Raw genomic sequence first — 24,514 nt, forward strand, 5'->3', positions numbered from 1 at the left:
CCTCTGGCAGCATTACACCATACAAGGCAAGGAAGTTAAGAGCACGGGGTTAAGCTCTTGGACGAGAATCCAGAAAGCTGGTCTCATACTGAGCAATTAATAAAACAACTATGTGGTAACTTCATTTGCTCTTTATAAAAGGTTCAATATACAAACATTAGAAGCAAATAGATTGCTGTGAAGAGTTAATATTGTTGAAACTATACATTCTGCAAATCAAGTATTCACCTTTCACAAGTTTATTCAGGATTAATATTTGCCACAATTCCTACCCCACCCCAGTTTGTGAACCCCAAATGATATGGAGATTCCCATCAGTCCCAGGAAAGCCAACGAGCTAAATCCACCACGAACTCTCTTACTCGGATCTACATGAAGGAAAGAAGAGATTAAATGTTAAATAGCTGAAGCCATTACTTTGGCGTAATGTTTTTGGAAGTCCAGCACAAACAAATTACTTTTGCCTAATGTTAAATTGGAGTACAACTTTGAATGGATTCTGTAGTTTTGGCTTAATATAGCCAGACCTAAGGAAAGATAAAATTAACTAGCCACCTATCTGAATTTGACACTCATTTCAATTTAAATTTTCAGTTTAAAAATGCTAAATAATCTTTCATGAAGTAGTGATTTATTTAAAAAAATACCTTTCATTACTACAAAACCAGAATAAGCAAGATCTTATCTTGTCCTCACCTTAAAGTTCTATGAATTTTTATCTCTAATCACATTGTAAAATAAACTTTGTTTCAAAGTGTGTATGTTAAAGCACTCACCCCCAGTGTAATAGCCATATGCATAAACAACTCTTCCAATTATCCAAATTCCTCCAAGTCCACTAGCTAGATGCTGAAAACAAGAGGTACTGTTAACATGGCACACTTGGTAGGACCTGTGGCAGTCTAGAACTAAATTTAAGGCCAACACAATATAATACCATATGTGCTTATTTGACTGTAGAGCTAATGTTAGCTTTCAATCACTTACTGTAAAATTTTCTAGAGATGTTTTATTGGGGTGGGGGGGGGAGAAGAGAAGAGAAATTGGGAGATCTATGCTAAGTGGCTCCTGCTGTCTTCAAGATTTTTTAAAGCCAGAAGCCATGTTCTGCTTTTGGTGGACTCTCGCAACAAGAAAATCGGTTTTTGCATTATCAGTATGGATGTGTATTTTGGAGCTATCACTTGGTTTAAAATGAAATTCAATTTTTACATCTATTACTTGAAAAGTTGCACAATAACCAATTGTGTGAAGCATTTAAAATGTATTAGGGAAGAAGGCATTAAATTTTAAAACATACCATAACAAATTGACTTGATTTCCAAGGCAAATTCAGCTACTATTTTGTTCAAATGATAAACCAGTATAACAAACGTCAATTTATTTGATTCAAAACTATGAAGGAACTTTTGAATCCTCAAACTAAAGGTGATTTAATTTGAAGAATAACTTGAGTCTTACAATGTGACAAACTTATTCAATGATGGGAAAATGCAATTTAAAGATCGACATGGGAACATGCATAAGAAACTCAAATGGTGTAAAGGTAGTTAAGAATTAATTGAAAAGATTGAAAATAATGGTTTGAATAGCTTTGTTCACTCAGCTTCATAGTTAAATATCCCTACTTCCTGTACTAGCATAGAGCAGCGATCAGTATGGATACACTTTAGACACTGAGATGAGACTGGAACTTCAGAATCTACTTAGGAAAAATTCTGGCAAATAAGTCTGCAGAGGAGGAAGGATTGGAAAAATCTCGGGACTTATCAGCCCTCCAGGGAATATTTTTCCTCAATGAATAGATCTGACAAGTATCAATCCTCATCTGTATATAGGTTGTGATATTTTTGAAAAAGTCAATTTTCATGAGTGAATTGCAACTTGCAAATGTGTTTTGCACCATAATTTTCTGGATGTAAAGGCCTTGACTGAGACAATGTTACAATCCACTTCTAACATCAGGCATCTTACGTCAATCTAAAGTATGCTTTATTTTTATGAAATGCCTTAAAAAGTTTCCTTTTAGAAGAGCAACTCTAATAAAATTTGAGAGAGATCGATGGCACTGTGTAGGTCAATGAAGGGAAATGAGTCATAATAGGAATAAATAAATGTCTTCCACTGTAATTCCTACCCACTACGAATAACATTCCTTTTCTTTCACTTAAGAATGGGAAAGTGGGATGCACCATTGTATTAGGCAAGTGACTTTATAACCACAGGGCCAGATCTAGCCTGATTAATAGATTGAAAATGGCCTAAATGTGGTTAAGGCGGCAGGTGTTCATCCAGCTACTTTCATTGTGGTGACTGATACCAACTCTGACACTTAAGACATGGAGATTCAGAACACCCCCATCAGCTAGTCTTTTGGGATAATTATTTTTCTTCAGTTCTTTTGTAATTCTACTACTTAACTTAAATCTGCAACCCTATTTATCACCTTATGTACAAAAGGAAATAAATCTTGCCTGAGCCGCAGTTCTAGAAACAATTTAAGTCTTCCCTCAGTTTCCCCAAGTTTCAAAGAAAACTGTCTTAAGATGATTGAAACCAGCTCCACATTTCAACAATTAAACATTTCAACATTCAGGCCCCAACTGGTTAAGGAGTAGAGTCGAGCCTGCAAGGAGGCCTTCCTGTGTTGTTCAGACTTAGAGGGAGTATTATGTCTCCTGTTTGATGCTAACACTGGAATAGAAAAATCAAGTCATCAACATCTTTTCATGCTGACAAGCTCAAATTTTTTTTAGCATGCTTTAATTGTTATAGGAGTAATTGCCAATTTAAAAGTGAACTTAAATTTTCCCAGTTACAAAAGATTAAGGTCTAAATGACAACAGAAAGGAAACAGTTATTTAATAGAGCTTAAATCTTAAAAGCTACTTTTTCAACAATACTAGCAACTGCAATCTCATTATGTTTAAAGTTAAACAGGGCAGTGTTTTTCAAAATCATTTCTTCTGATCATTTGCCACAAGCTTCAGTCATAAAATGGTAAACATTACTTACTGGGTACCGAATTCCACCAGTTGCCAAGAAGAAGAGGAATGGTGCGTAAATCTCTAATCTGAAACAGATTAAAAAAGAAAAACATTCTAGATTTTGGTTACAAATAAAAGGAATTATTTTTAGGCAATGATACAAACTCAGATTCAATCAGGAACAAGATGGACTGCCTTGTAACCTGGCACTTTCCCTCTTCACTCACCCCTGCCACTTCCCGCAGGGATCGCTCCCTACGCAACACCATTGTCCATTTGTCCCTCCCCACCGATCACCCTCCTGGTACTTATCCTTGCAAGCAGAACAAGTGCCACATCTGCCTTGCTCCTCCCTCCCTATCATTCAGGGCCCCAGTCCCTCCAGGTGAGGCGACTTCACCTGAGAGTGTGCTGGGGTCATCTGTGTTCGGTGCTCCGTGCGTTGCTTCCTGTATATTGGTGAGACACGACACACATCGGGAGACTGCTTCACCGAGCCCCAAGCCAGAAAAAGTAGGATCACCTGCTGGCCACCCATTTCAATTCTATTTCTCATTCTGATATGGCAGTCCATGGGCTCCTCTACTGCCACGATGAGGCCACACTCACGTTAGAGGCTTAACGCCTTATTTTCTATCTGGGTAGCCTGCAACCTGATAGCATGAACATTGATTTCTTGAACTTCTGGTAGTTGCCCTCCCTGCATTCCCCCCTCCCACCTCATCTCATCTCCTTACCTGCCCATCACCTCCCTCTGGTGCTCCTCCCCCCTCCTTTTCTTCAAGGTCTTCTGTCCTCTCCTATCAGATTCCCCCTTCTCCAACCCTTTATCTCTTTCACCCATCAGCTTCCCAGCTCTTTACTTCACCCCTCCCCCTCTCCTGGTTTCACCTATCACCTACTACCTTGTACTACTTCTTCCCCTTGCCTCATCATCTTACCCTGACTTATTTTTCCCCCTAGTCCTGATGAAGGATCTCAGCCCAAAACACTGACTGTAACTCTTTTCCATATTTGCTGCTGGGTCTGCTGAGTTCCTCCAGCATTGAGTACATTACGCTGATTTCCAACATCTGCAGCTCTTCCCGTTTGTGATATTACAGTACCTTGCTGTTGGGCAAGATCATCTTCCACTCCCAAGCACATGTTATCCAATAGAACCCTCATTGATTCTGACTGAAAAGTGATTGTTTCAAAATGTTAACAGTTGCTGCAGCCTGAGCTGCTGAGTATTTCACCTCTGAAACCTTCATCACTTGGGGAATAATAAATAACCATTCCCCCTCCCCCATCCTCAACTTCCCAGATGTCAGAAAGGGTAAAATGCTGCACTCAAATATTCTTCCACTTAAGAATTCTAGATAAATGTAACTAACAGTGTATTGTTACTACAAGGCAGAATTGTGGTCCACAAGAACAAGTTTCTTGAATTATAAATGAGATTCTGCAGATGCTGGAAATCCCAGGCAACACACACAAAATGCTGGAGGAACTCAGGTTAGGGAGCATCGACAGAGAGGAATAAACAGTTGTTATTTTGGGCCAGGATCCTTTATCAGAACTAGAAAGGAAGTGGGAAAATGCCAGAATAGGGTGGTGGGGGGAGGAAACAGAGTAAAAGCTGGAGGTGATGGGTGAAACCCAGTAAGGGGAACGTGGGCAAGGGCATTGATGAACTTAGAAGCTGGGAGGTGATAGGTGGACAAAGTAAAGGCTTGAGGAGGAAGAAACTGATTGGAGAGGATTGTGGAGCATAAGAGGGGGGAACACCACAGGAAACTGATGGGCAGGTGGGGAGCTGGAATAGGGAACGGGAACAGAAGGGAGGAAGTTAGCGAAATCAATGTTTATGCCATCTGGTTAGAGGTTGTTCAGAAGGAATACGAGGTGTTAGTCCTCCAACTGAGTGGCCTCATACAGGAGGCCATGGACAGACATGTCAGAATGGGAAAAGGAATTGAAGTGGGTGGCCACCAGGAAATCTCATATTTGTGGCAGATAGACCGGAGGTGCTCCACAAAGCAGTCCCTGAATCTACACTGGGTCTCACTGGATAGAGGCCGCACTGGATACGATACAGTAGATGATTATGACAGACCCTAGAAGGTCTGTTTGGGGCCCTGAATGGTGGTGAGGGAGGATTTGTAGAGGCAGGAATAGCACTTGAATTATGAATTTAAAAGTGATTAAAAGACCAGAATTTGAAAGCAGAAGGCCAATTCTATAAACAACATACATAAAAGTTGCTGGTGAACGCAGCAGGCCGGGCAGCATCTATAGGAAGAGGTACAGTCGACGTTTCGGGCTGAGACCTGTTAGTCGTGACGAAGGGTCTCGGCCTGAAACGTCGACTACACCTCTTCCTATAGATGCTGCCCGGCCTGCTGCGTTCACCAGCAACTTTGATGTGTGTTGCTTGAAATTCCAGCATCTGCAGGTTTCCTCATGTTTGGGCCAATTCTATAATTTAACTTTGTCATTATTTCATCTGAACAGGAATCATATTTTCTTTCAAAATAATTTTGGTGGAATATAATGCAAATTATTGTCCATGACCAAGTCGTTTTTGATATCACTTACGTATTTTGGTGAGCACGTTGAATACAGTTGAACATGTGTCCATCCTCAGAATTATCACTGTACATTACAGGGTACTGGAGACATTAAAGAGAATTACAAATGGTTAGAAACTGATTATCCTATTACATTGTTGTTATGTGCAGGATTATCTAGTCAAGTGATTAAATACAGTCTGGAGCTTATCAGACCTAGACCTGGGGATCTAAACCACACTTGCAGATCTCTACCCGTAACATGGGTTGCAACATCTATTGCATTTAGATGTAACACTCACACAACTTAGTTTTTAAAAACTGGAAACATCAAAATTATTTTTAAGTGGGATGTCAGTTGGCCTGCAGAAATGTGCTGATTGGGCAACATACTTTCCTTTTCAACACTCACAACGCGCTGGAGGAACTCAGCAGGGCAGGCAGCATCTGTAGAAAAGATCGGTCAACGTTTTGGGCCGGAACCCTTCGTCATGACTGTCCGAAAGGGTTCCGGCCCGAAACGTCGACCGATCTTTTCCATGGATACTGCCCGACCTGCTGAATTCCTCCAGCGTGTTGAGTGTTGCTTTGACCCCAGCATCTGCAGATTATTTTGTGTATACTTTCCTTTTGCAGAGCAGATGCATCTGGACAGCAGATTGTAAATAGGGTCATTGGACTATTGTACTCAAACAAATTGCCCAGGCCACATTATCACAAAATCATTAGCAAACTAGAAAACCTGGACAACCTATAGCATTAATCAGGTGCGCCCACTCAGGCAAGGATAAGGGAATCACATCAACTGAGTAACAATCTTCACATTGAACCAGACTACTGTTGTATACAGCAAGGGAAGATTCACTCAAAATAAATGGCAAATCTTGCAGGTGACATCATCCCACATTTTGAACCTCCTATCATTACTGTCTGCTTTACAAAATACATAAATGTTAAATTCTTTAAAATGACTCACTTCAAATCACACATTGGTAGTAGCTTCACTGGGCCTACGGTAGGGGGCATCTTTACCACCAGTAATTCTAAACACATTCAAACTAGTATTAACAATTCACTCTTGTGCCCAGCAATCGGGAAGCAAGGATAAAAATCCACAAAAACTTTATAAATATACTAGCCAATCCTGATGTTTTCACTTTCAAATCCCCAGATTCCACGTCCAAGTTTAAACTCTAAAGCATACCATTTTCCAGTAAAACTCAGAGACATGCTTGCTTCTCCATTGCACTGCTGCTCATCGTGGACTGATAGTTGTGAGCATCCTTGAAAAAACAGCAAAGTTCCTGCAATTGCTCTCAACATTTCAACTTGGGGAAGAAACAGATCTCATGTGACACCGTTGCACATTGGGCTGTACTGCTGAAAAATCCAGTGCTGGCAGGGCAGTTTGGAATGAACGTCAAGACTAGAGCATCTTTCTGAGCTTCAGCTAGTAACAAGAATCAAACACCAACTGTTCCTGAAAGTTCAGTGAAGGACACTGAGTCTTGGAGGCTGTCCATTGTAAAAGAGAAGTCCATGACTGAATTCTGTAGACTGGCACATTCCAAAGGTTGGGACTACATTCTGAGGGATGCATTGATGCGGCAACAGCCAGGGTTTGAGGTCCTGATGCCAGTGCACAGTTGGGGAATGTGGGGGGCGGGGGAGAAAAGAGAGGGGTGGTGTATATGTAGTTACCCACAAGCACTGTATATGAAGGATTTCACATTGATATAAAGAGAATGAAATGGTGTATATTGCAAATGGTGACATTCAGACATACTAATATATATATTTGCAACTATAATAGATCATTTTGAAAAACTGCATTTTTGGGGTGCCATTCAAGGACAGGACTAGTAGGGGCATTACTATCATGCGGGGTCAGTACACCAGTCACTGAGTTTAAAATTTGATGGACAGGGAGACAACATTCTGCTTATTCCTGCCTTGTTTCTTTTAAGTTGCCATCTCATTTAGCAATTGTTGGCTTAAGAATGAACTTTTAGGTTACGAGAGGTAGATTTAAACAAAGTTCTTCAACTTGAGGACAATTAATTAAGAGTTTGTGATTACATGTTGCTGGCTCCGTGTCACACATTGTTCTGAAAATAGCATCCCAACACAAAAATGGAACCAGTGTTGAATTTACTTTGGAGCGGAGGCCAGGAGAAAAGACTGCGATAAGGAAATGAGTAACTGGCCACACATACAAGCAGCACAGTTAATAGGCAAATTATGAATGGCACAACTCCAACAATTTCTACAACAGTTAAGCAAGGTTTTGTAAGTGTTGTAAGTTCCCTGGATCCTGACATCTTAACGGTTGTTCGCAATAGATGAAAACAATTAGATACATAACTGGCTCAACTGACAAGTGGCCCAAAAAGACACTCAATGGCTTTTTTGGCATAAACTTACTTCCACATTGTACTTCTTACGAGCAGCTGCGACTTTATAAGCAAGGAAGGAGACCATGGCAAAGCTGGCCGCACCAGTCAGCACCACGTACCCATATTCTTTTGATAGTACCACCATCTTTTGGGTTCTAAAAGCATAGAAAAATGTAAAAGTAGTGAATTTGTTCCAGTGATGAACATAACGAAACAGAACAGTTTCTTAATTACACCCTGGCAGTAGCCACTGCTTCAAGTCTTTTGGCACCCTCTTTCCTTCCATCTCCCCACCAATTCCTCCTTTGGATTTCCCAGAACCTCTAGAGAGATAGGATCTTTCTGCATCCAAATTCTGAGTTACATTTCCTTCCTAAAACAGTGACTGCACGTACGTGTCCAGAGAATGGCAGAAGTATTCATTCTTCTTTCCCCCAAGGAATAACTGTCAGCAACAGTCAGACAGCAGCAAAGAAGTAGTTAAGAAAGGAACCACATTCTATTAAGTTAATGTAGATGAATTATTAAAACATATCACCATGTAACAAGAAATGCAATCGAGAACCTGGAGTGTGTATCACTAAGGCCAATCAACAACTTAGGAAGAGCTGACAAAGCCCACAGATGGAAGCATAAGTAGAAAGCAAATTGTGTGTACGTCTGTCTGTTACACACCTGATATAATGATTAACTCTGCAATCACTCCAGATACACATACTGCTTACCAGATGAAAATTGCAACATTGCATGCACAAAATCTCGACCCACAGGATAAGGTATCTTCTAGCAAAATGTACCGTTTTGCTTATTAAAATGTTACTCAAGTTCCAGCTTACAAAGAAAAATCCACAAATTGCTTCACATACTTATTTCTGAGACACACTGACCATAAAAGTAGACAGCCAGCATTAGAATGTGAGTGTGAAACAATGTTTAACTACCAAGTCATCATTAAAGTTACGAAGCAACCTTCAACCTGGTTGTAAAGTTTACATTGCACATTGACATTTATCAGGAAATGCTAAAGTGCATGCAGCTTTAAATGTAATAGAGCACAGGGCTACAAAAATCTCCTTAAAAACAGACCAGATTTATGAAACACACATCAAATCATTTGTAAATTAGGTAGATTTCTAAAGTTTATGTATGGTTGTTGAACCGGCAAACTGCTTTTCAATTTACAGATCACATTGCTGTGATCAATCCTTTACCTCTCCCACTGTTTTCTCCAAAAACTCTATTTCGTAACTGGACTGGGGCTGTGATGGAAATGTAAAATATCTCCAAGTGTTTTCCCAACTACAGTGGAGAACAACACAGCTTCTGAAAACTCTTCCTGAATTTACAAGTAACAGCAATAGCTGCTGTGGATGAAACTGAAGTCATAACTGGCAATTTAGGCTCAGAGCCTGACGAGCCAGGATTGGATGTTAGTTATCACAGAAGTTTAGCACCTAAGGTAGAAAATGGAAAAGCACCATTTTGATATTATACGTCTACAACACAAATAGCCATTGCTTGTGCTGTCATCAGAATCTTCAGCCTTTCTAATGAAACCCCAAGCTTAACCGGACCCTGTAACAGCAATGTATTTCCGCTGATCCTGCTGATTATCCCTAATAATAGTGAGCTCACTTTCTAATCAGACACGCTCTCTGCAAATAGCTTACTAATTCTTACTTGGATTGATTAGCAACCACCTTTGGATCCTCTTTGTGGAAGCAGTTTCTATGTATCTTTTCTTTATTAATCTTTTAATTGATTTAAAAGGAACATAAGTACAAACAAGAGGAGAATTATCTCAGATATATATATCAATAACAATACCAACCGAGATTCATACAGACATTATCAACATCATAGAGTTAAGCTAGTATATAATAAAAAAGAAAACAGCAATTCTCCTCTTATCAGTTCATAAACAGGAAAGAAAAAACTTTGGACTTCAAATGAAGAAAAAAAAACCACTACACTATATAAAAAAAAACAAAAAAAAAGGACCAGGCAGTCCATTCTGAGGAAACGAACAAAAAAAAAAGAAAAACTTTCTGATCAAATCAAAAACTTTGGAAAAAAAAATTGGAAGTGTAATAAATCAAGTTAAATGAAAATATTGAATAAAAGGTCGCTAGATTTGCTTAAATTTAAAGTTTGTATCAAACGTCCAACTTCTTATTTTCTCTAAACTTAAACACGACACAGTGGAGGAAAGCCAATAAAAGACCATAGGTGGAAGTTCCTATGTATCCATCCAAAACTTAACCTCTTCAATCAGGTCATAGCTGGAGTACCATGTACAGGTCTGGTTGCCACATTATGGAAGGCATGTGATTGCACTGAGCGTAGACAAGATTCACTACGATGTAGTGTTTCATTTGAGGAAACTGAACAGAATAGACTTGAATTGAGCCATACAGTAGCATAGGAGCAGCATAACACTTTACAGCACCAGTGACTGGGGTTCAATTCCCACTGCTGTCTCTAAGGAGCTTGAAAATTCTCCCCGTGACCACGTAGTTTCCTCTGGGTGCTCAGCTTTCCTCCCACATTCCAAAGTTATACGGGTTAGTAAGTTGTGGGCATGGGTCGTTAATGCAAAATAACACGTTTCACTATGTTTCGATATATACATAACCAATACAGCTAATCTTTCAAAAGAATAGATTGGGTTCATTTGCTTTGGAGCAAAATATGGTGACCAGAACTGTCCGTAGTATTCCAGCTGGGATCTAGCCAACTTTTATGAAGTAGTACCATAACCTCCCTGTTCTTCTATGCTATGCCCTCACTAATAAAGGCAATCATTCCAAGTGCCCGTTTGACCATCTTACCCAGCTGAGCTGCCACCTTCAGGGATCTTTGGACTTGTACACCAAGGAACTTCCGTTCCTCAGTTCTCCAAGGTCCATCCATTGAATGCACCCGCCCTCCTTCTGCAAGCTTACAAATTACCTCCAATATGCATACCTAATTTGATAATGCACAGTAACAGATAGGGTCCCAACACCGATGTCTACAGTATCTCACTGGCAACAGGCTTCCAATCACAAAACAACTCTCCATCAATTCTGCCTCCTATTACCAGTCCTATATAGGGTCCTACTTGCCCTGGACCCCATGGGCAACTATTTGGACCGGTCTCCCATGTAGATTGGATCAACTACACCGCCCTCAGTGATACATTAGGTCAGGCAGGATCTCCCTCAAATAAAACCATTCTGTCTAACTCATTAAGCCTGCTTTTCACATGTAGATTACTTCTGCCCCTCAAATATTTTCTATTGGCATCCCTACTACTGATATGAAACTCACTGCCATTTAGTTACATCTCCACTGCCCTTCTTCGATAAAGATACCACATCTGCTGTTCTCCAGTTATCTGGTAGCTCGTTTAAAATCTCTTGTCAGGGTTCTAGTAATCATCTCCCTTGCCAACCACAACAGTGTGGGAAGCATCTCATCAGTGCCCGAGGATTTATACAACTTTGAGCTCACCAAAACACAAAACACTGGAGAAACTCAGCAGGTGCTCCAGTTTCCTCCCACATTCCAAAGATGTACGGGTTAGTATGTTGATTAAATAAAATAGAAAATAAAATCTGCAGTCACTCGCACCTTCAGCGCTTTAACTCACCTGGAAATGCTGCACCCTTCTGAAATCAATATTGAATTTTGAATTTCGGAATGGGCACAGAACCCATGAACACTACCTCACTACTTTTTTAAATTTTTATTTTTTCACTACTTATATTTAAGTCTATACATTTACTGTAATTCACATTTCTTCCCCCTATTATGTATTGCATTGTACTGCCTCCGCAAAGACAAATTTCACAACATATGCCGGTGATATTAAACTTGATTCTGATTCAGATAACTTCATTTCTCAGTCTGTATCAACCATCCATCTGTGATATTAGCTCAATTTGCTTTTCCCCCGCCCCACTCTGGGCGTGAAGCACCTGTCCAGCCTGACCTGCTGGGCCTGACTTTCTGCTCTGCATTTTACAACTCCCGTGTTCTTTTGTCTATGTTCTAGTTCTATAATCACCCCCATTCACCAGATAACTCCTTTATAACTTATCCCTGAGATCACCCTGCTTTTATCCTGTCAGAGGCATCCCTCCTCCTTCCACTCCCTTCCTGCAGCTTAAGAAGCTTCTTATCTTCCAAGTTCTAATGGAGCCCAGAATGTTGACTTGGCCTCCTATCTTACACGTACAGTCTAAACTGATTTAGAATGAGGTTCTTTATTTGAGATCTGTTGTGAATTTTGAAGTTTTGTGGCAATATACGACACAATAAATTTTTAAAAAGACTAAAAATTGCAATAATACATAAAAAGATAGTGCAAAAAGATTAAAATACTGTAGTGAGGTTTTCTTCATGGACCATTGAGAAATCTGAAGGGACATTTCTGCACAGTATTTCCAGCATTTTTTTCCTGTTTGCTTTAGACCTCCAGCATATGCGGATCTTCCCCCCCCCCCCCCATTATCTCTTGGCATAAAGAGTTCCTTAAAATTCTTGCCTATACCTTCCATGCTTAAGGGAACATATTGGCCGTGACCATTTAATATTTCACTTTTGAAGAACTCCCACTTGTCTGATGTTGACCTACTTAACACTGGTCACTTCCAAATCAACTTCTGCCAGGTCCTACCTCAAGATATTGAGATCAGCTTCTCACCAATTCAGGAAAGCATTTTCCAGACTCTTTCTACAACTAACTTGAAACTTATGCGTCATGGTCACCATCTCCAAAATGCTCTCCCACCGATATGTCAACCACCTGTCCAGCTGCGTTCCCAGAGTCTGAGCTCTGGACAGACGCCTCAGAGGCAACTATCCACATACTGGCTCATGAAGCTCTCCAGGCCGTGCACCTCCAGCATCTTGTGTGTGTTGCTCTGGATTTCCAGCACCTGCAGAATTTCTCTTGCTTGTATTCTATCTATGACTTGCCTATTCAAGTGCCTGTCTAAATGACTCTTAAATGTAGGAATTGTATCCTATTTCACCATTACCCTGACAACGCATTCCAAATCTCAACCACTCTTAAAGCAAAAATCTTTCCCCTGCAACCCTCTTTAAAATTCCTTCCTCTCACCTTAAACATATGCCCTTGTTTTCTCATCCCTCCACCATGAAAAAAATCTATTCTGTCTATCCACCCTAGCAATACCTCACAACCTTAAATATTCCATTAAGTTCGCTACTAAGCCTGCGTTGGACCAAGGAACAGAAAGTCAACATTTCCAGTTCCTGGGAAAATGCTAGGAACATACGGGTGAATCTCCTCTGTTCTTAGCGTGACAGCGTCAGTGGCTCATGAAAGGACTTTGCTCTAGGATTGAACTCAATGGACTATGTGTAGCTGTGGCAATTTCTGCTTCTGCAGTACAACATTTGAAACGAGCCACTGACAAGTCAGTCACGAGAGGAGACCAAGCACAGCAAGTCACAGGCACACTTACTCAATCTGACTTTGTCTTTACAGGAGTTCAGATCTACAGGAGGAGATCTCGTTGAGCAAAAAACACAAACTGCTGGAGGAACTCAGCAAATCAGGCAACATCCATGGAGGGGAATAACCAGTCAATGTTTTGGGCTGAGACCTTTCATGAAGACTGGAAAAGAAGAGACAGAAGACAGAATAAGGTGGTGGGGGCAGGCATTGCAAATGTATGCCTGCGTTCCAGAAAGCTACTCCCCCCAGCCAGGGTTTTCTGTAACCAGGGGTCACTCTCAGGGTATGGAGAAAGATATCCAGGACAAATATCTTCACTTTGGGGATGCAGAACTCTCTGCCATGAGGATGTGAATGCTACCACCGAATATATTTAAAGAGACAGGTAGATTTCCAAAACATTAATAGGTATCAAGGGGTATGGGGAGAGCAGAAATACAGTTTTGAGAAAATCAGCCATTATCAGGTCAAATGGTGAAGCAGTCTCGAAGGGTTCAATGGTCTTTCCTGCTCTTAAGTTGTCTACAGAGGGCAGCGGTGAGACCACACAACTGCATTATACTAAATCTAATTCTATGTCTAAAGATTCAACTCTTTTTGTGGGATGTTTGCAAGGGCAGTATTTATTAATTGATTGCCTCTGACTCTGATCCATCTGAAGCTATTTCCAAGTGTGGTTGGAGAGGGAGGTCTAAGATCAAGTCCCAGCAATGGAGTAGGAGATATTTAGTTCCAAGCAGGCCAATGTGCGATTGGAGGCTACCTCACAGGTGCACCTGCTGCCCTTGTGGTACAATACATTTTATGAATGGTACACAGATGATATGGTGTGCCAGTAGAGGAGAAAGGTTAATGCCTTGGATGGTGTTTGGGGTGACAAGCAGGATGCTTCGCCTTGGAAGGCACTGAACATTGCTAAGCTGTACTCATCCGCCTGCACTCTTACCTTGTGTCTCATGAACAGTGGAACTGCCTTGAGGCCCTCGGGATCACGTTCTGGGAGGAAGAGAAAATTCTGTGAAGGGGGACTGAGTTAACTGGGCCTGTATTGCACTGAGGTTATGAGAATATGCAGTTAAACATACAACATTCTCTTGGGGCTTGACATGGTCAATATGACACTGCCTTTTCCCTGGTTGTTAACCATAAAAAGAGACTCACTATTTCAGGAAACAAGGGTCCAGTCACTTAAAAAAAAAATCTCTTCTTGATCTTAAGATTGAGTATAAAAACAATTTGCAAATCTTTATTAAATACTTCCCAAGCAGCATTGCAGGGAATCTGCAGGGGAAGATGAAAGGATATTGTGGGAAGGAACGGATGGAAAGAGTTGCCAAGGTAAAAGCTCAGCCCGTTATTCAGAAAGGACTGGGCTATATGGCCTACTCCCACTACTTATTTTCAAAGTTCATCAGTCTTATCAATTCTAACATTATTTAACATGCCCTGGTGGTTAATGCATCAGAAGAAAACAATCAAATGTCAGGGGATCTGAAGTGAGAAAGGGAAGACTTGGAACATCAATGAAACACTGATTTGGCTCTAGTGGGAAGGTGGGCATGTCTAGGAGGCAATGCATGGAAAATAATTGATTGATACACTAATGCAACTACAGTAGAAATAAAGAGCCAGGGAATGTGCAGAATCTGTCTGGCTTCTGGACAAAGTTGGTGGTCACCATAAATCTCAGAACCAAAAATTTCTAGGTGTGAATCAGACTAATGCTGAAACTAGACTCATGGGATAAAGATATGGCAAACTAGGACTAGCCATTTTAAAAATGAATGAAATGAATAGCAGATTAGAGCACAGAAGCTCACCTAAGTGTGGAACCCTTGCAGTGAGAGAATTCCAGTCCTCCTGGACATCTCTAGGAAAACTACTGGACTGGGACCATTTACTGTAGTCTGATCTGCTATGATCTGATCCAGATTTAAGGTAACTAATCCAATTTGCAATAATGAAGATGTATGCAACCTCAGGTGGGCAAGATTGATTATAGCTTCAACTCAGCAGTTAGCTTTTAACTGGGGCTAAAACACAGCAGAGCCTATGCAAGAGTAGGGTCTGCACAGCAGCAAACAAAGATACAAGAGGCACTGAGGAATATTATAACACTGGAGATAATTTTTAAAAAATCACTTAACACCAATGGTTAAACTTTAACCACCCGCTTGAAATGGTCTGAAAGATAATTTTAAAAAGCAGCATCATTGATGGGGTTAAAATACACAGTTTATACATTGTACTTTCACTTTCTAAGAGCAATTAGGAGAGCTAATGTTTGCTAGCAATTCCCAAATATCAGTCAGCAATAATTAAAATGACACGACAGTCAAATCAGTTGTTATTTAGGCATTTCTTCCACCTCGGCCCATTTTCAAATTTAAAACTCTTCCACGTCATTGCTATTCTTATACTTGGCCACCCCAAAGTATCTGTCTCTCATGTTCTATAATCCCCAGTGATTCAAAACTCTGTTGGATGACTAGTAACTCAAGCTAGTTCTGAGTGATCATCACCTCAGCCTAGTTAAGTAACACAACCATTTTGAAATGATCACCCTCATTGTTAATTTCTTCCAAGGTTGTCTTCTTTCCCAGTCTCTAACCTCTAAATCTCTACCAATCCCTTGCCTCCATCCCCTTCAAACTTGATCAGTTCCCTTCTGCTGTCAAAATAGTTTTCCCCTTCCTTCTTCACATTGCTCTGCAAAAATGGTCCATTAAGAGCAAACGTCTGTCTGTTATGCAGTTTAGTGTCAAGTTCTGTTTGATGATAATTTGGCACATCTAGAACCACTTCTACTAGAATTCTATAGATAAGTACCAGATGGACAGCTGATCCTGTTGGACACAAAAACAGCCTGCACCATCTGGAGTGGAAGTGAAGCACTGAGGAGAAAACACGAGGATGGCGAGATGGGATGATGCAGCATAATGGAGAGAGAGACTGGGTATGACAAAGCAACTCAGCTACCAAAGCATTTCAGTGAACGAAAGAAAGCTGAATAGTTTCAAGTTTGAAAATACTTTCGTAAGTGACAAGAGCTGGAGGGGAAAATATTGTTGAGACAAACCCAGCAGACGCAAGGTCGAAAGACACCGTGTAGGATGAGAGGAACAAGAGGGAGGTCTGAGATGTCTCCTTAAATAACCTACACAAGTCAGAAAGGTCAGATATGTACAGTACTGTGCAAATGCACATACAGTATATATAGCTAGAGGGCCTAAGACTTTTGCACAGTACTGTAGTAATTATGAATTGCACTGTTAACTGCCACAAAAACAAATTTCATGATAAACCTGATTCTAGTATGGGTCTTTATAGTGGACTGTGACTGGGAAGGGGACCAGTAGAGGGGAATCATGGTTGTGGAAAAGGGGAAAGGAGAGGGGAGGGAGCAGGAAGCACCAGAGAGACAGCCTGTAATAATCAATAAAGCAACTGGCTGCAATTGAATGACCTGCTTGGTGTCTCAGGGCTGGGGCTGGGTGTGTGTACATCTGTGCCGACACCCCCTCCCCACCGCCCCCCGGAGCTCCCTCTCTATCCACCTGTCACTCACTGCTCCCTCAGCACTCCACCCTCACCATTCCCAACATCCTTTGCTCCTACCAGAGTTACAAACCTGCGCTCTGCTCCATGGTGGCAAATACACTACTGTGCAAAAGTCTTAAGCAGCTCGGCTATATCGATGTGCCCAAGACTTTTGCACAGTACTGTATAGGAAGCTTCAACAGATAGTGGATAAGAAGACCAATTTTAAGACGAGATGAATTATGAAGGTGCCAGCAGAAAACAAGAATGAGGCCAAAACATCAATAAATTTAAATCTCTGGAAGTAAACAGGAGATTTATTAACAGTTCCAATAACACGTTGTTAAACCAGATAAGCCAAAACTGTTAGAAATACTCAATAGGTCAGACAGCATTAATGGAAGGCAAAATATCAACGTTAAGTGTCAACTACCTTTCATTAGAGCAAATGAAAAACATTCAGCTGGAATCATTGTGCATTTCCCCCTCCATAGATGTTGCCCCTCTCCAGCATTTCACTATTTTTACTTCAGCTTTCAGCACCTACAGTATTTTGCTTTCAGAGTGAGAGACAGATAGGACAGAAACAGGCCCTTTGACTCAGCGCCCACACCAGTCATCAAACACCCAGCTAAGTGCAATGCCACTTTCCTTCTGCCAGCATAATCAATATATCAGCTTACCTCTTGCAAGCTTAATTTACCAATCATAAAAGATTTAACATGGGTGGTGATCCAAAATACCCAGAGAATCAGAAACCCGGCAACTCACAGGAGATAGATAGGACTACCTCGAGCCCAGCTTCCATTATGCCCCAAGTGACCGACTGAAGACTCCCAAATGAGAGGGAGACTCACACCAACACACATGGAGATTGGGTGGAGCTTTATATTTGTATAAACCTTGCACCAGTTTGACATGACTGATCACAACATCTCAGTCCACTGTCTGGCAGAACGGTTGCCATGACAGGATCCTTTATTAGTATCTTATTCCCATTTCCAGTTTTAGCCTTTGATATTACCAGCCTGTACCACCCAGTTTCACCTGCAACCCTACCACATGCCATTTAATTTCTTCTATTTCCACCCTATCAGAGACTTCCCCCTCCTGTTCTCTCCACCCCTCCCTTCTTCCCAGCTCTGACTAAAGGTGATCAACATGAAATGCTCCAGAGGTGCTGTCTGTCTTGTCGAATATTTTCAGGTTTGTTTGTTTTTTTTAAATATTGGAGTCTTCTGACATCTAGAATTAACCAAGCAACACACACAAAATGGTAGAGGAACTCAGCATAGATGCTACCTGGCCTGCTGAGCTCCTCCAGCATTTTGTGTGTATTGCTTGGCTTTCCAGCATTTGCAGATTTTCTCTTGTTTGAGTCTAGAATTAACCAATTGTGATGCATCCAGAATTCACTTGATCTGAAACAAATAACTTGAAACAGACGTTGGGAAAGGCTTAACACAGTCATAGTCGTACTTTACTGATCCCGGGGGAAATTGGCTTTCGTTACAGTTGCATCATAAATAATTAAATAGTAATGAAACCATAAATAGTTAAATAGTAATATGTAAATTATGCCAGTAAATTATGAAATAAGTCCAGGACCAGCCTATTGGCTCAGGGTGTCTGACCCTCCAAGGGAGGGGTTGTAAAGTTTGATGGCCACAGGCAGGAATGACTTCCTACGACGCTCTGTGGTTCTCAACCTGTGGCCCATGGTCCCCTTGGTTAACGGTAGGCGCCCATGGCATAACGTAAGAGGTTGGGAATCCCGGCTTAACAGAACATGGCTTCTTTCCCAAGACCAGAAGAGGGGGAAATTAAACTGATGGATTTTAAAATGATGCATAGCCTTGGTAAATTCTAGGGAAGTACAAGAGTACTTCAGCAGGGGCCCAATTAGTAAGAGTGCTGCCTCACAGAACCAGGGATCCAAGCTTGATCCTGACATCAGGAGCTGGCTGCGTGGCTTGTACATTCTCCCTGTAACTGCATGGAATTTCTCTGTATGCTCGAGCTTCTTCCCACATCCCAAAGACATGTGGGATGGTAAGTTGGGAAATTACCTCCGGTATTTAAGTGACTGATAGAATCTGGGGGAGTTGGTGAGAATGTAGGAACAATAAAAATTTGAATTAATGAATAATTCAGGTCAAGGGGGTGTGGATGATGGTTTTGGTTGGCCCAAGGACCTGTTCCTGTACTGTATCTCTCAGTGAAAATTGCAATATCATGGGAGAGATCAAGACAAATAGCACAAACACTGTAGGGGGAGGAGGGAGGGAGGGAAATTATTAACAAGAAGAAATATAAGCAAGAGAAGGCCAAGTGGCATCTCCATCCAGCTCCATCATTGTAAGATCCTGACTGAACTTCAATAATTTATTACCCATTCCTCATGCCCAATCTACCATCCCAAGTTTCAGTTGAACACAAGCAGGCTTACAGTCAGAGAATTCTAAAGATTCACAATGCTTGTGCAGAGAAATGTTCCCTTACCGCAGTCCTAAAAGACCAATCCACACCCGAGTCTCCTACCTGTGGAAACAAGTTTGCAGTGTTTATCCTGGAGGTGCACATGATTCAGTGGGATTAAGTCCATTTTACTTGATACTTTCACAACAGTAATCAAATTCGGAAAATGTTTGCTTTTCAGGTGACTAAATAGAAAAATTGCGAAAGATCAGGAATGCATTCTTCCCTTACCTGGCTGTAACATCTTAAGAACATTACAACACAGCAGTCAGGACAGTCTGTAAAGCGTTTGAAATCAGAACACAAGTTCAGTCCTAAAGCTGACTTGCATCTATAGTCTGCAGTGCATCTGTCCACAAGCCTGTGCGCCAGATGGACAGCTCGTGTCTCAGCGCCAGACCAACACATTTAAAGCCAGCTAGGTATGCGGTAACAGAGGAAGAATGCCACTGCAGCTACTTCAGGGGCAAACTTCTCATCAGATACTTGGGAGTTTTTAACTTCAACTGTGGAAATCAGGGCAAATGACATTCTGACAGTAAATGAAAAATTATGTTAAAAAACCAGATGCAGCATGTCTAAAAAGTGGAAAATTCTTGACATACTCAAGTCTGGCAGCATCTGTGGAAAGAGAAGCAGAGTTAACATTTCTGATACAAGACTGTCGTCAGAATTGGAAAAAAAGATAAAAAGGAAATATCTCAGTTCTGGTGAAGAGTCCCTGACATGGAATATTAGTTCTGCTTCCCTTTCCACTGATGCTGCCTGACCTATTGAGTGTTTCCAGTATTTATTGTTTTTACATCCCCCAACAGTAGTTTTATGGGACACAATACTGTTGGCATCAGCAAACTTTACTGTGCCCTGTCATCTAAATGCACTGAATCAGAATGCAAATACTACAACTGAAGCTGTGGGTTTCCCCCTGTGAAATCAGAAATAACACCTCCACCTTGCCGATACTCAACATTGGTGCACTCCAAGGACGTGTCCTTAGCCCACTGCTCTAACCTCTCTACATCCACGACTGTGTGGCTAGGCACAGCTCAAATGCCATCTATATATTTGTTGATGACACAATTATTGTTGGCAAAATTTCAGATGGTGATGAGAAGGTGTACAGGAGTGAGATAGATCAGCTAGTTGAGGGGTGTTGCACTAATAACCTTGCACTCAACATCAGAAAGACCAAAGAACTGATTGTGGTCTTCAGAAAAGGCAAGACGAGGGAACTCACACTAGTCCTCAGAGGGACCAGAAGTGGAAAGAAAGCAATTTCAAGTTTCTGGGTGTCAGCATCTGAGGATCTAATCCTGGGCCCAACATATCAATGCAGTTTCAAAGGCAGCACAAGAGTGGTTACATTTTATTAGAAGTTTGAGGGGATTTGGTATCTCACCAAAGACACTCACAAATTTCTACAGATGTACCATGGAGAGCATTCTAACTGGCTGCATCAACGTCTTGAGTGTGAGTGTGAGTGTGAGGCAGAGGATTCTTAGAAGCTGCAGAAAGTTGTGAACGCAGTCAGCTCCATCACAGGCACTAGCCTCCTTATCATCCAAACATCTTACTGAATGCTGCCTCAAAAAGACAGCACCCATTAAGGGCTCCCATTACCCAGGACATGCCCCCTTCTCATTGCTACCCTCAGGCAGGAGTAACAGGTGCCAGAAGGCACACACTCAGTGATTCAGGAACAGCTTCTTCCCCTCTGCCATCCAATTTCTAAGTTGATATTGAACCCATGAACACCACCTCGCTACTTTTTAAAAATATATACACACACAATAATTCAGTTATATATTGCAATGTACTGCTGCCAATTAACAAATTTCACGTCATATGAAACCTAATTCTGACCCTCCTCCAACCCAAACTACACCCTCTGCTCACCTCTCACTGTCACACCTTGCCAATCCCAAAACGTATCCATTTGTTCTAACTTCCTGCTTATTTTCTGTTAACCAATTCTGTATTGCTGCATACATATCTAATCCCACCGAGTCTTCCACAACCTCTTGTAAAACTTCTTTCTCCGTGCCTTACGAAAATCCGAAATACACCATTAAAAACGAGTTCCACCTTATTCGCCCGGTGGCACAACCTGCAAGAATACAAGGACAAATAGGAGAGCGATCTGATGTATTGCAGTCCCGATGTAGGGTCTCGGCCCGCAAGGTGACCTCCTTAGATGCTGCCTGACCTGCTGAGTTCCTTTAGTATCTTGTGGGTTACTTTGAATTTCGAGCATCTGCAAAACCCTTTGTGTTTCTGATGTATATAACGCTCGGCAGTTACATTACAACAAGAGGGTGCCGCAGTACCCCAGTGTCAGACAACGGCTGGGGCTGTTTAAATGTTAATAACAGCTACACAAATTGTTCTGCTGCCACAAGAGGAGCCAGTTTGTATGTTCTGGAATAATGCATCATTATTATCCCAGGGCGACTGACTGACTACCCGGGAGTTACAACTCCATATTGCGTGCACCAGGAATAGACAACCACCTGAGATTTATCAAGTAAAAGCATTATTTTCCGATTACCATCAAACTCACCAATTAATTTTAAACAGAAGTCTGACGATTACCAATTGGGATCACAGACATTTATAAATTTTTTTCGCACTAACCAATATTTCCATTCAGTTTCACCCACTCTGACCTCTCCCCTTATCCCAAAAGATTCTGCCCTCTATTTGAAACAATGAAAGCTGATCATTAGTTATTAATACCCTTTTTCCCTCACAGTGAAAGAAAAGGATGTACCTAATATCCGTCCTTCGCCTTGACTTTGCTGGATCGTATACACGCACCAGCCGGCCCAGGGGAAAGTCACGATTATAAACCAGGGCGGGCCGGCTACGGCACACTGCGGAGAAACAGTCCGAAAAAGTGGAGCGAGGAGCACTTAAACGCAGGAACACGGATTTTTGTTTGAGTTACATTCTCAGGGAGGGGACAGGTCGACAGCTCTCTTTACAGATTTTTTTTTCAGTTGGATTGCGGTTCACTTTCTCGAACACTTATATTTAGCGAGGTTATTTCAGATAATGCGAGCCTGGCTTCGTAGCAAAACAGATCACAGATCCAGTATTGAAAATCCACCCTGCAATTTAGTAAGTTTTGAGAGTCTCGCGTGCATTTCGCATTGTTCCCCTTCAATATCTCTTTAAAATCCTGCCTTGGTTTGATTAAGTGGGGAAATTTAGGGCGGGGTACGGAAGCTGAAAATATTTTATATCCAAATATCACTTTTTGTTTCTTCACCCCACAACCACCCACCTTCAGCCTTGGGGTGTTGGAACCTCACCAATCTCCCATCAACAGACACAAAATGCCGCCGGAACTCGGCGGGCTTCTCAGGGTCTCGGTCCGAAATGTCGACTGTGGTCTTTTTCTGTAGATATCGTCTGGCCTGCTGAATTCCTCCAGCATTTTGATGTGTGTTGCTTGGATTTCCAGCATCCGCAGATTTTCTCTTGGTTTGTTATCTCCCATCGCCACCTTGTCTGAAAATTATTTTTTGCTGCTTTGCATTTGTGAAGGCGGTAGTTGAGATGTTCGGTCAATTGGCTACTATAAATTATCCTTAAGTGTAGAATAATAACAGAAATGGGAGTTGCTGGGCATATGTGAAAGACAATGAGTTAGGGATACAAGAGAGGAGAATGGAATTACTCTCCAAGAAAAAGAAAAGGCCTGATATGTCGTTAATAAGTACAGATAACGCGTTTCAGCATCAGATACCTTCAGAGATAGCACGGACATTCGCAAAGTAAAGCACTACAGTATTACAAAATATCAAACCACTTTTAGACTTCTCCTTGCAATGTCGCTGTGATACTTTATTACAAAAGGCATTCTATTGTTTCTGAGTAAAACAGTGTTTAAACTGGACAAGTGTGAGGATGTAAAATGCAACAGCGAATAGCAGGGCCATTATAAGCATTCATATACAGAGGGATCTTGGGATTCAAATTCATACCCACACAAATAGTAGGGTGATAAAGAAGGTATATGTCATACTCGCCTTCATTGTTTGGACGTTGTGTATAAATGTTGGGAAGTCATGCTGCATCAGTAAAACTTCAGACAGGTCACATTTGGAGTATTGCATGCAGTTTTAGTCATTACACTACAGGAAGGATGTGGAGGCTTTGAAGAGGTTCACCAGGAAGTTGCCTGAGTTGGAATGCATTAACTATAAGGACAAATTTAGATTGATTTAGAGCATCAGAAAGTGTGGGGCAACCAGAAAGACATATATAAAATTATAAGAGGCATAAATAGGGTAGGTAAATTCTTTTTCCCGGAAATGCCAAATCGGAAGAATGTAAGGGGAGGAAAGTTTAGATGAGATTTATAAGGCAAGAAGTGGATACAATAGCAATGTTTAAAAAATATTTAGACAGACACATGAACATGAACCAGAAGGGAAAAGAGGGACACAGACCATGTGCAGAAAAATGGGATTAGTTAAGACTGACATCATGGTAGGAACAGACATGGTGGGCAAAGTTAGAAAAAACAAATTTTTTGTCCCTGTTCATTCTCAGTTAGTTCATGAATGGAGGTGCGTCCATCATAAAATCTGAGATTGATTTTAAGATTATACTTGTTTTACTAGTTTAAGGGTGGGTCTGACTGAACGCAGTGTGCTTCCACTTAAAAAAAAACCCTCTCTTATTAATGGATTATGAAAACTTCTTTTTAAAGCACCTTGAAAGAGATGGGATGTTAGGTACACAATATTAACAAAAGCAAGTTTTCCATTTGAGTCTTAGATACCTCTTCATACAACAATGATAAAAAAAATAAAATCCTATCAAGTAAGAGCATCTGTAAGGAAATATTAGTGCTTTTAGTGCCTACATTTCTGGTAACTGCGATATATTCATTAATCAAAGTTCTGGTGGTCAGACTATTGAACCTCTAATACTGACATTTTTAATGTAAAAGGAAAATAAAACGTTCAGATTAAATATTAATAATTTTACCTTTTCACTGCTAATTTATAAATGATGTCCTTGTTTTTATTCAAAGTTCAAAGTAATTCTAATATCAAAGTACATATATGTCACCATATA

The 24,514-nt window shown here is 41.0% G+C and overlaps 1 protein-coding gene across 13 annotated transcripts; it reads right to left on the bottom strand.

Annotated features, from left to right (window-relative positions):
- Positions 1-102: 102 nt before the first annotated feature.
- mgst3a (microsomal glutathione S-transferase 3a) lies at positions 103-23,574 on the bottom strand. 13 transcript variants are annotated; one of them, XM_063063820.1, is made up of 8 exons: positions 22,194-22,214; positions 19,448-19,486; positions 14,352-14,401; positions 7,964-8,090; positions 5,568-5,641; positions 3,016-3,073; positions 777-849; positions 103-368 (listed from the first exon to the last, which is right to left on the bottom strand). In XM_063063820.1, the coding sequence occupies exons 4-8, from the start codon at positions 8,078-8,080 to the stop codon at positions 250-252; spliced, it is 441 nt and encodes a 146-aa protein (XP_062919890.1). In that variant the 5' UTR covers positions 8,081-8,090; positions 14,352-14,401; positions 19,448-19,486; positions 22,194-22,214; the 3' UTR covers positions 103-249. The 13 variants fall into 13 exon arrangements, with proteins under 13 accessions (XP_062919890.1, XP_062919884.1, XP_062919885.1 ...); XM_063063814.1 differs by lacking the exon at positions 14,352-14,401 and having other exon boundaries at positions 22,194-22,306; XM_063063815.1 differs by lacking the exons at positions 14,352-14,401; positions 22,194-22,214 and adding an exon at positions 21,413-21,528.
- Positions 23,575-24,514: the final 940 nt, after the last annotated feature.

This window comes from Mobula hypostoma, chromosome 12 (genome assembly GCF_963921235.1).
Source record: "Mobula hypostoma chromosome 12, sMobHyp1.1, whole genome shotgun sequence".
NCBI lineage: Eukaryota > Metazoa > Chordata > Chondrichthyes > Myliobatiformes > Myliobatidae > Mobula > Mobula hypostoma.